This window comes from Primulina tabacum, chromosome 5 (genome assembly GCF_025594145.1).
Source record: "Primulina tabacum isolate GXHZ01 chromosome 5, ASM2559414v2, whole genome shotgun sequence".
Classification (NCBI taxonomy): Eukaryota; Viridiplantae; Streptophyta; class Magnoliopsida; order Lamiales; family Gesneriaceae; genus Primulina; species Primulina tabacum.
In genome coordinates, this window is record NC_134554.1 from 10,768,360 (window position 1) to 10,782,626 (window position 14,267).

Below are 14,267 nucleotides of genomic sequence, written 5' to 3' on the forward strand. Positions count from 1 at the left end.
GATTTAGACATGCTACGTAGGTACGAAATGACTACGAAACCGTGGTCGGACTGGTTGGAAATCCATGTAAATCGCAGCAAGACTCAATTGTTGTTCATGACCATGTCCCCTACTCATGAAATGTACGTATCACCGTATTAATTATACTCTATCGAACTTCTTCGATCAATTGGTTTTAGAATTGTCCATTAGTGTTAAATATTTTCATATATATTGATTCAGGGCAGAAGAATGGGGAAATTCCATGGGTGAAATTGTCTCGACGAAACGGAACTAATCGCGAAAGAAGGATACCGGTGAAGAGGATCAGATCCTAATATGATGTGAACAGTCGACGAACTGGTTTTGACAAGAAACTGATTTTTTTATGGTCTTTTAATTTAAACTTCAAATTTTAATTGAGGAGATTTTTCTTTATTTTTATGTGATTAGTGATATAAGTATTATAGGATCGTTGTAACAATCAGCCACATAACAACAAAAGTTGTGATAAATAGTCAGAAATAAATTGTCATACACCATGATGTAAGGTGATCGAGCACAACCCAACCACTACATTGTCTTACTCAATTTATTAATACCTTTATATATTTTAAATGTTAAGTTGATAGTAACATTATTTTTAACAAATAAATTTGACTTTCTAAGAACCCACGTGAGATTTAGTGACTTCCAACTAAACACAATCACATTTTTTTATGCATTCTCAAAATTTTGATTAATCTAATACTCATGGCTCCATTGGAAAACACACAAGATCAATTAGCTGATTTTGAATTTTCTCAAATGGGAGTTAGAACATGGAACCTTAGATCCAAGACCCATTACCTTGCAGGCCTCTTCCTCATAGTCTTGGTGACTGCTGCTATTTATAACCTTGCGGGAAACAATGGCGGAATCCCATTAGAGCAAGCAGTGCAGCAGATTGATCGGGAGATCGCAAATGCAACGAGAGAAGAGGAATCGGTACTCGCACATAATGATAATAATGCTACTACGGTTTCAAGCTGCGACATGTTTAAGGGAAGATGGGTTTTCGATAATATATCGTTTCCGATGTATAAAGAGCGGGATTGTTCTTTCATGATAGAAGATCATGCTTGTGAAAAGTACGGGAGGAAGGACCTCAAATATCAGCTATGGAGATGGCAGCCTCAGGATTGTGATCTTCCAAGGTTTTTTCTATCTTAAATCGACTCAGAAATATGTAATATTCGATCAGCACCAAGATAAATCATGAACTGTGAGTTAATTCTTGTGTTTGACAAGGTTTAATGGCACTGCGTTTCTGGAGAAAATAAGGGGGAAGAAGCTTGTGTTTGTAGGGGATTCACTGAATAGAAACCAATACATCTCGATGCTTTGCTTGATCGAGTCATCACTTTCTTCATCGGTAAACAAATCAGTGATCAGAAATGGAAATTACTTCGGCTTTAATGCCGTGGTATGTCATAATTTCTAGGCCTTCATCATATATTTTTCAAGTCTTTGAAGCAGAAACTCATGTAAATGTACGTATATGATTGAGATTTTGTTTTCTTGGTTGACTTGAATGTAGGATTACAATGCAAGCATTGGGTTCTATTGGTCTCCGTTTCTAGTCGAATCGAACAATGACGACCCTTTCATCCACCGGCTACAAGACCGGGTGGTAAGAATTAAATCCATCGAGAATCATGGCAGGCACTGGATTGATGCAGATATACTAATCTTTGATTCTTTTATATGGTGGCTGGAGCCAACTATGACCATCTTGTAATTAACCACAATCTTCCTACTTATATATGTAATTCAAGAAAAAAAATCACATATGTCATATCGATCTTGATCTAAATGACACTGTATCATTGCATCAGATGGGGTTCATTTGGAAGCGACGATGCAATCTACAAAAGAGTCGACACGAGAGAAGAGACGAGGTATCGCGTGTACGAAATTGGATTAAACACATGGTTGGACTGGTTGGAATTCAATATCAACACAACCAAGACAAAATTATTCTTCATGAGCCTGTCCCCTTCTCACAGACTGTATGTGTCCGAAACAATTAATCTTGCATCCCATCTATTTTTTTTTCGCCATTTTTTGAATAAAATAATACATGCGTCATTAACAATTAATTGTAGGGGTGAGAGTTGGGGTGAAGTGAACAACTGCTACAATACAAGTGAGCCTATTTCGAAAGAAGATTACTGGGGAATCATGTCTGATCGTAGAATGATGCGCGTAGTGGAATCGGCGATCGAGAAACTGGAGTCCAGAGGGATTAAAATACGGTACTTGAACATAACTCATATGTCTGACTATAGAAAAGATGGTCACCCGTCGATTTATAGGAAATTTTTCCATTCGATAAGCGAGGAGCAATTGAAGGATCCTACGAGCTATTCGGATTGTTACCATTGGTGTCTTCCGGGAGTGCCTGATTATTGGAATCAGGTTCTATATGCTCATATTATGAATTCTTGATAAATGTACAGAAAATATAATATCATATAAATACAATTTTGATTTTTACAACAATTTAAAATGTATATTGGAAATTCATCCTTTTCTTTCTTTGGGTTTGGTATTTGGGAGTTGGTGATTTGTCACTTTTAGTTGGAGGAGCAGATACATTGTACACTTCCACAGCAAAACCATGAAATTCAATTCCGGGGCAATTTTTAATTACCTTGTTACTGAACTTATTTAATGTGAAAGGTATGTATGTTGAAATGTAATTGTCGTGAAAAAGTAAAAATTTATGGCAAAAAGTAAAAATCTCAAACTCTCAAAATTTACCAAACTACACACTTTATAATATTTTTCTCTCTACTCAATTGTGATTTTCTTCACAAATGAGAGATCTATTTATAGAAAATCTTTACAAATAATCCAAAAATAAAATACATCATTACCTACATCATCACACACTAATTTTCAATATTTACAACTCTTATTTTCAACATTCAAATATTCAATACACACATTTTAAATATTATTTTTCAACAGTAATATATATATACATATTTATTTATATTTTTTCTGACCTATTAGGTTCCATCCGAAAGATGCTTATTCCACCGCAAGTTGTGCTCAGAAAAACAAAAAGAAAAACACGTTCCGATGCTGATATTTAGGACTTTTAAGTATTTAAATTGACAAAGCATGTGCCACAATACTGTTTTGCGATAATCAAGGAAGACTGTCAAAAAAGTCGAGGGATGTCAAAATATAATAGTTTGGACTTTTATTATTAGTTTTAAATTTTTTTTATTTAAAAAGGAAAATAAATTTTTATTCACTAACTTTTTATTTTAGTCAGTAATAAGTTTTCAAATGTTGGTTTTGTATTATTTTCAGTCTTATTTCATCGGAATGCTTATATAACGCCTAAAATTGCTGTTTATGACACTAAAAACGGTGACATTAATATGACACTAAAAAAGGTGACATTAAATTGAAAATTGGTGACTTTTACGGTAGAAATTAAACCAAAATATTCAAAAAGAAAAATTAGTGTATCAAAATAATAATTCAAAAATTTTGTAGACCATAACATAAAATTAGACAAGTTAGTGAGACAAAAATATGAGATTGTTCTTAATATTTGGACATAATAATTATAAAGAGTGTTTTTTTTTTAAAAAAAAGCTCGTAAATCATATACTAAAAAAGCATGGTCTTAAAAAAAGACCTCAAGAAAAGGAAATGCAAATGATTAATTTATTTCTCTTTATTATATACATGAACGTGGTGAAAAGATGTGAAGATAGCTCACTTGGATATATTTGTTTAGTTAATTTCAATTTGATGAGTTGTAATATATTTTACTTGAATCCTGTGAAAAATGTTGTTTAATTATATTAATTCTAATTTGGTGGTCTTTTCTTTGATGTGCACGGAAAATTATAGTTGTTTTAATTATTTTTAATATATTTGAAAGGTGATTCTTTTTTTAAAGCCACATATATATTGTTATAAAGTCACAAAAATTTAGGAAATGGATTATGATACGAAAGTAGCTACAAAACTAGAAAGAGTATGAGACGGTTTTACGAGTTTATATTTATGAGGCGAATTGACACAATTTATATTTAACATGAAAAATAATATTTTTTGCATAAAAAATAATATATTGTCATGAGTTTGGTCGGGTTAGAAATATTTTTAATGAAATTAATCTGTGAGATGATCTCACAAGAGTTTTTTTGAATTAGAAATAAATGATTTATATACAAAATAGATTTATGTTGCCGATGGAATAACAACAGTTTTTTTCTTGTTGAAAATAATAACAGCAGAATTTAATGTTGAAAAAGATGCAGAATTTGAATTCGAAATTTACATAATTTCATAAAATTTAAAACATATACGTCCCTAAGGTTTGAAATGAGTTCCCACGTCAAAATGATCATAGAGGAGGCTTCGTTAAACGAATTTTTCCCTAAAAAACAACATTTAGAGAAAATAAATGAAAATAGAGTTACATGCATAGTAAATAGCTTCAGAATTAAAACAAAAGAGATGACATCCCCTTTGGTTCCTCAATATTCTTCTCTTGGTATTATATCTATACATTAACTTTGTTGTAAAAGAGTTTTACAGCCATGAGACTCAAAAAATTTATGTTATGAGCACTATTAGTTACGATTGGAGAAGAAAACAATGCGTGTGACTCCTGTGGTGTCATCCGAAAAGCACGATAAAAAATTTAGTCGAGACGACGTTTTGTTGCCTTTAATGCTGGTAAGTTACTCTTTGTTCGTAAGACACTTGGCCAAGGAAGTGCGAACCAATTCATGTACACCTGACTCCGCAACACTCCGACGAAACACACACGGACCATACTCAACACATACGAGTACACCACCATGGACCTGTGGCACTATCGTGCCCAATCCAGCTATGGGGTACGCTATCCAGCACACATACTTGTTTGTACACATCACGTGCAGGAGCCCGTTCATAGCAAAGTCAGCGTGATCCGTGGTGGCTACTGCTTGGCTCATGGATGCCTTGCCTTGCTACGTAAATGCATGGCTCCGTTTCATTGATTTAATTTAGGTATCAAAAAATGTTTTGTCGGATTTGATCTCCAAATTTTTGTTCCTGGATATGCATGCAGTGGCAAGTTATGTGTGAGCAACAACTGGATAGAGACCTGAGTAGAGAGCAGCTACGACCGAAACTCGATCTTTAACCTTAACAAATCCTTTTTTTTTTTTTTTTGGGACGATAAAAGATATTAATAAATCTGGTTTCATTTAATCAAATACAACGACTCGAAACTTGTTTTAATTCTAGTCATTTTCCCAAGAATGTTGATGTACACTCGATGTCACATAAGTGACAATGGATAGAAATAGAAAAAAAAAAAACGAAAATATTTTACTAAAACCAAAATTAAAAAATATACTGTTTTGTAGTCATGGCCGGACCTAAGAGGTGGCCCAAGAGTCCGCCTAGGCCAAGGCCTCTAACAGAGCCAAAAAAAATCATATATTAATTTTAGATAAAAAATTATTTTAAAATTTGAAATTCTAGTTAATCCAATTATCTAAAGAATTCGATGGTCCAAAAAAAATCTTTGGACCCCGTCCAAATAACAGTTGTACAAAAAGTAAAAATACATTGAAATAGATGGATGACATGATATAGTAGTATTATGGTAAAAACTTGTGTGAGACGATTTCACGGGTCATTTTTTGTGAGACCATCTCACAAGAGACCTACTCTAGTATTATAATGACAGAGTGGCGGCGGTGCTGGGAGTCGGGGAATTTCAAATTTTTATCTTGAGTTTTTGTTCATAATATTTTGAATTCCAAATCTATTGGTGTGAATCTTGACCTAAAACTTTCAAATATGTCATTAAAATAATATAAAAATGTTAAGAAAAAGTTATTTCAATACAAGGATAATGGTTGAAGCTTTCTTATAATTTTGCTCCAGCTCGTTCGACATCAAAAAAATTCATATATTAATATTTGACGAAAAATTGTTTAATTGAAATTGTCACTTCATCTATAGATTCTAAATTTACAATAATTAACCTCACACGGTCCCTATTGCTATAAATTAAATTATTTGGTTGCTTCAGATGGGATTTAATCCTCAAATAATGGATGAGTTAATCCTCTCCATCACTGTCATCAAGTCTCCATAACTTGTCAAGTAACGACGTGATTATCCTCCACTAATTTGGATAGCTGGAATTCTTTTTGATTAAATAATAAATGATTTATAATATCGAATAATAAATCAAACAAAAATATCGATAATATTAATATCTTTAACTCTAAATATTATTATACCACTTAAATTAAATGTTGTATGAAACCACAAATAATAATAGTTTGAGCTTCCCCAGCCCCAGCTAGCAGCCTATATTTCGATTGACTCGCCACCTATATTTTGCACCCAAGACGGCCCGGAGTTCCAATCTATTCTTAAATATTTAATAAACTATATATATATATATATATATATATATATATATTGAAAAAATAATAATTCTCGAAAACCAAAATATAATTTATTTTTTAAAATAAATTTTTTCTTAAATATTTTTTTTCTTATTTATTAGATTATGTGAAATAATTAATTAAAATTTTACTTTTTAGATCTTTGATAATTATGCTAGGTTTCTCGTGATATGATATTATTCTTTAAAATAGTTTATTTATATTAAAACTCTTGTTTTTCATATTTTGTAGAATTTTTTTGTTTAAATTTTAGGAGAAAACGAGTCTATATAAAAAAAAGAGAAAACAGTGGTGGAAAGAGAGACAACACATGTGGAAGTGTTGATTGAATATCGTATTTTTGTTATTTCAGTTTTCAGCATGCTGTTTGCGTTCCTTGAATACTTTTCAATCTGATTATTTGTTTTAGGATACAATTTAATTCTTTAGCATGTTAACGAAGATAGTTTTCATAAAATCACTAGTGAATACTTGTGCACAATTATCTTTGAGTTGTTTTTGTTTAAATTATTTAATTTATATATTATATTATTTTTTACGTGTTGTCACCAAGTGTTAAAATATCTAAGACAATATTTATATATGATATACATGGTTTTTTATAATTTATGTTAAACAGATGACATATATATTAGTTAATTAATTGCTAGTCAAACCTAATGTAAAATCAAAATATAATAGTATATTCCGCGGCGGATTTAGTGGGTTTAATTTTTAAATTTTAAAGATCGACGTGATTCATAATTAATAAGTGATAAATTTTTAAATAATTGAAAAACCAAAAAATTAATGTTGACTCCAAAAATAATAATATATAATATAAAAATAGTGTACGTGAAATTGTTGCTTTCAAGTAAAAGTAGGTACGAGAAGTTTCCGTGAAAGTGTTTTGGCGTCGATCTTTATCCACGTCGACCAATTCACTAATGCGTGATTCATTACTATTTTTGCTTAAATTAAAAGGCATATTCCATATTGAAATAGCGAGAAAGAATTATTTAATTCCGGATTGTACCCCAATTTAGATGTATATCATATCTTGTGGATTAATTAGTTATATTAGATACAAATCGTTTTAAAGTTTAAACAATTTTACGAGGCTCCACTTCATTATATTCTAAATTCTAATTGAGTAGTTCTTTTGTGAGACAGTCTCACAGTGTCAATCATACCGATATTCACAATAAAAAGTAATATTTTTAGCTTAAAAAATAATATTTTTTCATGAATGACTCATGTTAAACGAATAACCGTTTCTAGTAGCAAAATAATTGTGCCAAAATTATATTAAAAAAGAATTAGCGACCCAAATAAGATATATGTCTCACAAAATACGACCCGTGAGATCGTATCACACAAACTTCTGTCATTCTAATTTCTAATGGGAAGGTACGTGGGAATGTACAGGGACGAAATTCTTTGCTCAAGTCGATTTCATCTTGTGTCACAATTTGCTGATGCTGCCATTTAGGTTGAACACGAGTCGAGCTAAATACTAAGCAATCTCGCCTCATGCATGTATAATTCTAGGTACTCGAACTCTTGCACGAAAAAATCGGAAGTCTTTCCTGACATATTGGGGAAAAAAATTTAAGGTTTTAATTTTTAAATATATATAGACAAAAACATCTCTTAAATTAAACCATCTAAATAAACAAAATATGTAGCTAGAGCTACTCGGTTAGATCTAAACCACAAACTAGACTCGTGTAAATATCCGAGCTCGACTAAATTAAACTCGAGTCGAATTTTGATCGATATTCTCACGAGTAGCTTTGCTGACTCTCATGTTGTTTGCTATATATGCGCTAAGTATTTAAAAATCAAGAACACCTCATCCACCGATATTATATATCATTGAAATGTATTTATTAAAATGAGCTTCCATTAAATTTTACGTTTCAGATCAAAATCTTCTCATAATAATTTGAAGGAAAAAGGTAATCTAATTTGTATGTCAAACTTCGATGAATGTGGAAACATTCAGGATAGTGGTCACCCAAGAGCTAGCTGTCCATTAAGAGACCTTAACCAAATTTTTGGCACGAGTCTTTTGTATTTTTTCTCCATCCTCAATGCTATGTTGGTTACATGACCTCTCAACGTTGTCCACTCATTTCCTTTCATCGATCTTTAAATGAAGCCGTTAAGATAATTAATTTGATAGCAAGTTTCCCTAAGAAGTATTTTATTTTTGCTTTATTTTACCATTAAAATTAGTTAAACTATTTTCAACTCACAATTCAGATAATTAAAATAACTTCCAAGGATTTCAAGAAGTTGTGCTTTTGGATATACATATGATAATTTCACCGCCATTACATACATATAAAGGAAAGGAATGCGGATAAATTATGTTTTTGGTCCGTAATTTGTACATTTTCATTTTTTGATATGTTATATGTCAACAATGGCTGTTATGGCGTTAGAATTTTCAGCTATTACGTCATCATTTTCCGATCTCACTTCAACATTTACTGAAAAATAGGTAAAATCGAAAACATTGCAAATTAATAGCATAAGATCTTAAATTAACCAACAATATTATAAAAAAACAAAAAAAAACACACACGTTACTGGGAAAAACTTACGATGAATATATGAGTCAGAAATACAGAAGATGATAAAAATATATTGATGGAGTAAACGGAAGAAATGGCGAAAATCCTCCACGTTTCTCAATTTTCGAGAGAGCAAGAACTGTGGCATAGTCGGTAAGTGCCATTACTTACTTCTTCAGTTCTTCTTGGTTACCATATTACTCTATGTATTTCGCATTTATAATATAAAATACAAAAAATAATATCATGAAGTTAACCAAAGATTCATATGTCACTTGACACTTTACCCAAAAACAAAAAATTAGCCCTCTCTCAAGGAAAAAATCTCATGGTAGACCAAGCTGGACAATCTTCAAATGAATGTATTTTAAAAATATTTATATATATATTTTTTCCCCCAAAATAAAATAATAAAATATAATATAATTTCGATGACTTCGATCCATTACTTTGTTCCTATAAATATACGTCCCATTTTGCATTAATTGCTCATTCATTCAGCACTCTTCATCGATCCCCCTCCCCAATATTTCTCTGCTCGCATGCAAAATTCTCAGTACAATTTATCAATCAGTATGGAGAACCCTTAAAGCTCAGGAGGGATAGCGCTGCAGATGATCTCACCGCCACGGCCTGAGTGTTGGCCGTGATGCATCTATATACAGGTCTCTATGGCGCTATCCATCCTGAGTTTCACGGGTGTTTTCGTGCTCTTTCTTTGAATTTTTATATGTCTAAGGATGATGATTTTATTTAATTGGATCAGCCAGAGATTATGGTTATTTTATGAATTAAGATAAGATATTTATAATATTTTATCATTAAAGTGGAGTTTATTTGCAAAATTGAGTGCATATAACAAAAGTAGATTGTAAAAACATCAATTTCTGATAATTATGTTGTTATAAAAAACAGTAAAAAATTTAATTTTAGAATGGTGATAGCATAAGAAAATATGAAACATGATTGGGAATGTATTCTGAAAATAATAAGAGAAGATATGTCATCTTTTTTGGAAACAACAAAAATATGACTTGAGAATAAATTCAAACACAATCTTAAATTTTATAAATAAATAAATCTATTTTTAAATTAAAATCTGAATACATAAAATATAAAAGTAGTTTTATTAATTAATATTTCGTGTACACTACTACTACAAGGCATTTAATGCTTTAAATCATGAGCTACATGCGATGGATGAATGGAAATTTGGAACCTCAATTATTGTACGGACACCGGGCCTTAAAGCGAAAACGATGAATGTGGTAGTTTTATAAAATTTAATAAATCTATATATTATGAAAAAGTGACAAAAAATATTTGATGAATTCAAATTTGGAATCCTAATTTTTATACGGACACACCTGTTATGGGGTCGTTTCAGACAAGTGAGTAAAAAAAAAATAAAATCAAAGCTGGTAGTTTAAAAAATGAAAAAGAAAAACTGAATTTTTTAAGGTAAAATCTTCGATAAATAAATTATTTTAATATTAACTTTTTTTAATAAATAACAAAAATAATTTTATTGAAGTGTTGGTAAAAGAAAGAGTATGACAATATATAACATGAACATAAAGGGTACTTTTATATTAGACAAAAATATTGGAGTAAGGGTATACATAAAAATTTCAATTTGTTTATCAAAATACTAGAATCACTTTTGAAAAATCAAATCAACAACGATCGGCCGCTGCTGAATTTGAATTAAAATTAGCAGAAACGGAATTTGGGGTTTGAGATTACACAAACCATTTTTTAAGTAAAAATGAAAAATGTTTTTTTTATAGGTTGCAAACACTCACACATACTCGTTATATTGTTGCAGTCGATAATTCAATGGAGGGACTCCTCTGAGTCTTTGCCCCCCATTAGTTTTACCTGATACACCAACGGGTGTGTCAGGTAAAATTAAGGTACCGTCGAGGCATCCATCGATCATCGATCGCTTATTTTATAGATGGCTTTTTGAGGGATTGCTCGTATCACTGAATCTTGCACTTAAACATAGTGTGTTTCTTGAGGGTTTACAGCCTAATGTAGAATCGTTTTCTGGAGAATTTTATGTATATATTTCTTGATTTCCCAGAGTATTTTATCTCGGGACACGATCGCTTACACTATTATGGTTGTGTAAATGTGTGGGTACGAATGTCCAATGGATTTGTATATATTTTCTTTATAGTATGAATGGATTGTTTTTTAATACATGTGAAATTCAGACAAGTATTCAGATACAAAATCTAAATCCGTAATATTATGTCTTTTCAGTTTCCTTAAAATATGCTTCGTCGGAAGAAGGAATCTTTGTTATTGTTTATAGGGATGAAGCGTGAAATCAGAAAATTGAGTGATACCCGATGACATGCAAGTGATGGCCCCTTCGATCAGTCTTTTCTCCTCCTCATTCTAGGATTATGTAGTGTCAGCCAACACTTGAACTTCTCCATTTCAAATTTGTTACATTCAATGAATATTATATTATAATATAAAAGTTTTTCTATTTTGTCTAGTGACAAAATTAGAGCATGTTGTTTGTGGAGAAATATTTTATTTTGTTAAACAACTTCACTAATATTCTCACTAATTTTCATAAAATAAAAGTTGTGAGTTTGAATAATGAAGCTTATAACTTTAAAAAATAGTTAAATAAATTTAACTTTTTAAAGTACTAATTTATTAAAAGATATATAGAAACGATTTTGACGTTTTGATAAATATTGAAAAAAAATTTGTTTTATTTTTAAATAGAATTAGTGTGAAGACCCTAAACATGTTATGCCCAAGATAAGACCCACCTGAACTCAAATATTGACAGTCAAGTTGAGCTTTGAAATAACCAGAGAAATTCGAAATATTGCGGCATCTTGTGACAACCATTTGAACCTCAATCATGAAGAATAAAAGCCATACCATAATTTCAAAATTAAAGAGATATTTGACTATTTAATTTTATACTTGTAACAACCATTTTTATGACTAATAAATGACCGTAAAATGGATGTATTACTGACTATGAATAACAGTCCTTTCAGCTCATCTCTCTGCTCTATAAATAGAGCTTCCAAGCTAGACAAAAATCACACAACACAAGCATTGTAGCCCCCAAATTTCGAAGCTTTCAGCAGCATCTTTCTGCCCATTTTCGAGTCACAAGAGCAGCTAACACATGTGACACACTGTAGAAATTTTCCGTAAGGTGATAATATAACCGTTGTATGATATCGTCTTAGAGGATTAATAATTAAGGACTAATATCAATAAATCATGAGAAATAGATGAAATTCCAGTGTTTCATGTACACGATATGCTTATGATATGCTCGGTTTTCTATTAAGATATGTCTTTGTTCAAAAATTTCATATGTATTTGTTATATGTGTTTGATCGACCTCCACTTACTGAGTGTTTTTTCAAACATTCACCTTTTACTCTCTTTCCAAAAATAAGAACGAGGAACAAGTTGAAGAAGAAAAACAAAACCATTTTAGAGCTGGTGAAGACGTGTTGTTGCCGCTTATTTTTTGTAAAAAAAAATAAAAAATATAGAAGTTAGTTTGTACTTTCTACCTTGTTTGCATGAAAAAGAACATTGAGTTAGCACGATGCATATTTTAAATTCCCTATATATGTAGGTAATATAAACTTTAGGCTTAGTTTGGAAGTTGGGAGAGAAAAGAAAGGGAGAGGAGAAAAGAAGAGTGGAGAAAAGAAAGGGAGATTTTTATTGGAGTGAGATTTTTGTCCTCTCTCTAACAAGTTTCCTTTCTTTTCCTTCCATTAAAATCTCACAACCAACCAAATTTTTTAAATTCCCTTTTCTTCCCCTTCTTTTTCCAAATCACAACTCCAAATGAAGCCTTGTATTTGCACAAAATAATTTATACTTACTCAAATTTCAAAGTATATATCCCTAATGTATAAATGTTAAATTTTTGAAGTTATAAACTCAACAAATTAATAAAGAGAAGACGGTGATCTAACAAAAATGATAACATAATCGACCATGCATTCACCGGCAAGCAAATCTTCCTGGTACGGAAGATGAAGAAGCAGAATTGTTTATCACGTAAAAAAAAATCATGAATTCCAGTTTAAACCAAGTTAACATAATTATCAACAAATCACAGAAATATAAAATCCATTGACAAAATCGTATATGATATCTTTACATTTATAAAATATATTATTCCTCAAATCTAAAAAACTAAAATAAATTATTGCATGCATGATTCATTCATTACCTCTTTGGCAATGATCTTCAAACCCTGGCAGCCACTGGGGAATACTGCGTAACTGCTGCTTTTGCGCCGGTGAAGAACGAAAGGAATCCGGTAGTGCTTGTATTTGGCTCCTGCTCGTCAAGGAATAGATCTTCAGGATCCCTAAAAGCACCATGCAAGCAAACAATGGCCACACCAACAATAAGAGCCGATACCATAACAGATCCGACGCTGGTTAGGAAGATTACGACAACAGTGCACACGATCAAGAAGAGAAATGTCTCGCGATCCGAAAACTGGCGGCCGCAGAAGGTGACCGGAGGATCGGAAGATTGGCGTAAAAGGTAGAGGAATTGCCATGCGGCAAGGAGGCCGGATAAGAGGATGAGAGAAAAAGGATTCGTCAAAAGAGAGACGACGAGCACAATGGTTATGATGGCGATGTAATTAACGCGGAAATACTGATAATTTCTGCGTATTCTGCTGGTGGCATCGGATAATGATTCTGGTTTGGAGAAGGCGGAGCGGTCGACAAGCTCCGACCAGGGGCGGCGGTTGGAGAGGCCGGAGCGAACTTTTTCGGATATAACGGAGAAGAACGAACGAACCGCGGAGGTGGATTGTTGGGTGTCCGCCGTGGCGGGGCGTAGAATTGATGGGGAAGAATTTGCCATGATTCAACGTTCTTTAATCCTTTATTTTGATTCGATGATACTTTATAGCGACCATGGAAGCATATTCAGTAAAAGAATCTTTACAAAAAATTGCTTACTGTATTTTTTCTAGAACGTAACTTTATATGTGTATTTATGATAAAATAAATAGATAAAACAATACATTTACGTATTAATTCATAATAGTTTCTAAAATATATCATTCCTCGAACTTTCTCTTTTAGCTGAATTTAATCTACATTTAACAATTGGGATATGAAGTTTTGACTTTAAATTTAACCCGAGATTAGCATAAATTTGAAATAAAAATGTATGAGCTGATTTTCGAGATGATCTTACT

At 31.7% G+C, this 14,267-nt stretch overlaps 2 protein-coding genes across 2 annotated transcripts; one reads left to right on the top strand and one right to left on the bottom strand.

Moving 5' to 3' along the window:
• Positions 1-698: 698 nt before the first annotated feature.
• On the top strand, positions 699-2,545 carry LOC142544752 (protein trichome birefringence-like 34). Its single transcript, XM_075651790.1, has 5 exons — positions 699-1,175; positions 1,270-1,444; positions 1,559-1,755; positions 1,857-2,030; positions 2,127-2,545. The coding sequence occupies exons 1-5, from the start codon at positions 733-735 to the stop codon at positions 2,467-2,469; spliced, it is 1,332 nt and encodes a 443-aa protein (XP_075507905.1). The 5' UTR covers positions 699-732; the 3' UTR covers positions 2,470-2,545.
• A 10,608-nt stretch (positions 2,546-13,153) lies between these two features.
• Positions 13,154-13,985, bottom strand: LOC142544753 (PRA1 family protein B1-like). The gene has a single exon (XM_075651791.1). The coding sequence runs from the start codon at positions 13,925-13,927 to the stop codon at positions 13,292-13,294; it is 636 nt and encodes a 211-aa protein (XP_075507906.1). The 5' UTR covers positions 13,928-13,985; the 3' UTR covers positions 13,154-13,291.
• Positions 13,986-14,267: the final 282 nt, after the last annotated feature.

Coding starts and splice junctions, on each gene's coding strand:
- LOC142544753 (XM_075651791.1), bottom strand. CDS start 13,927: ATGGCAAATTCTTCCCCATCAATTCTACGCCCCGCCACGGCGGACACC.
- LOC142544752 (XM_075651790.1), top strand. CDS start 733: ATGGCTCCATTGGAAAACACACAAGATCAATTAGCTGATTTTGAATTT. Junction 1,445..1,558: donor ACTTCGGCTTTAATGCCGTG/GTATGTCATAAT, acceptor ACTTGAATGTAG/GATTACAATGCAAGCATTGG. Junction 2,031..2,126: donor CTGTCCCCTTCTCACAGACT/GTATGTGTCCGA, acceptor AATTAATTGTAG/GGGTGAGAGTTGGGGTGAAG.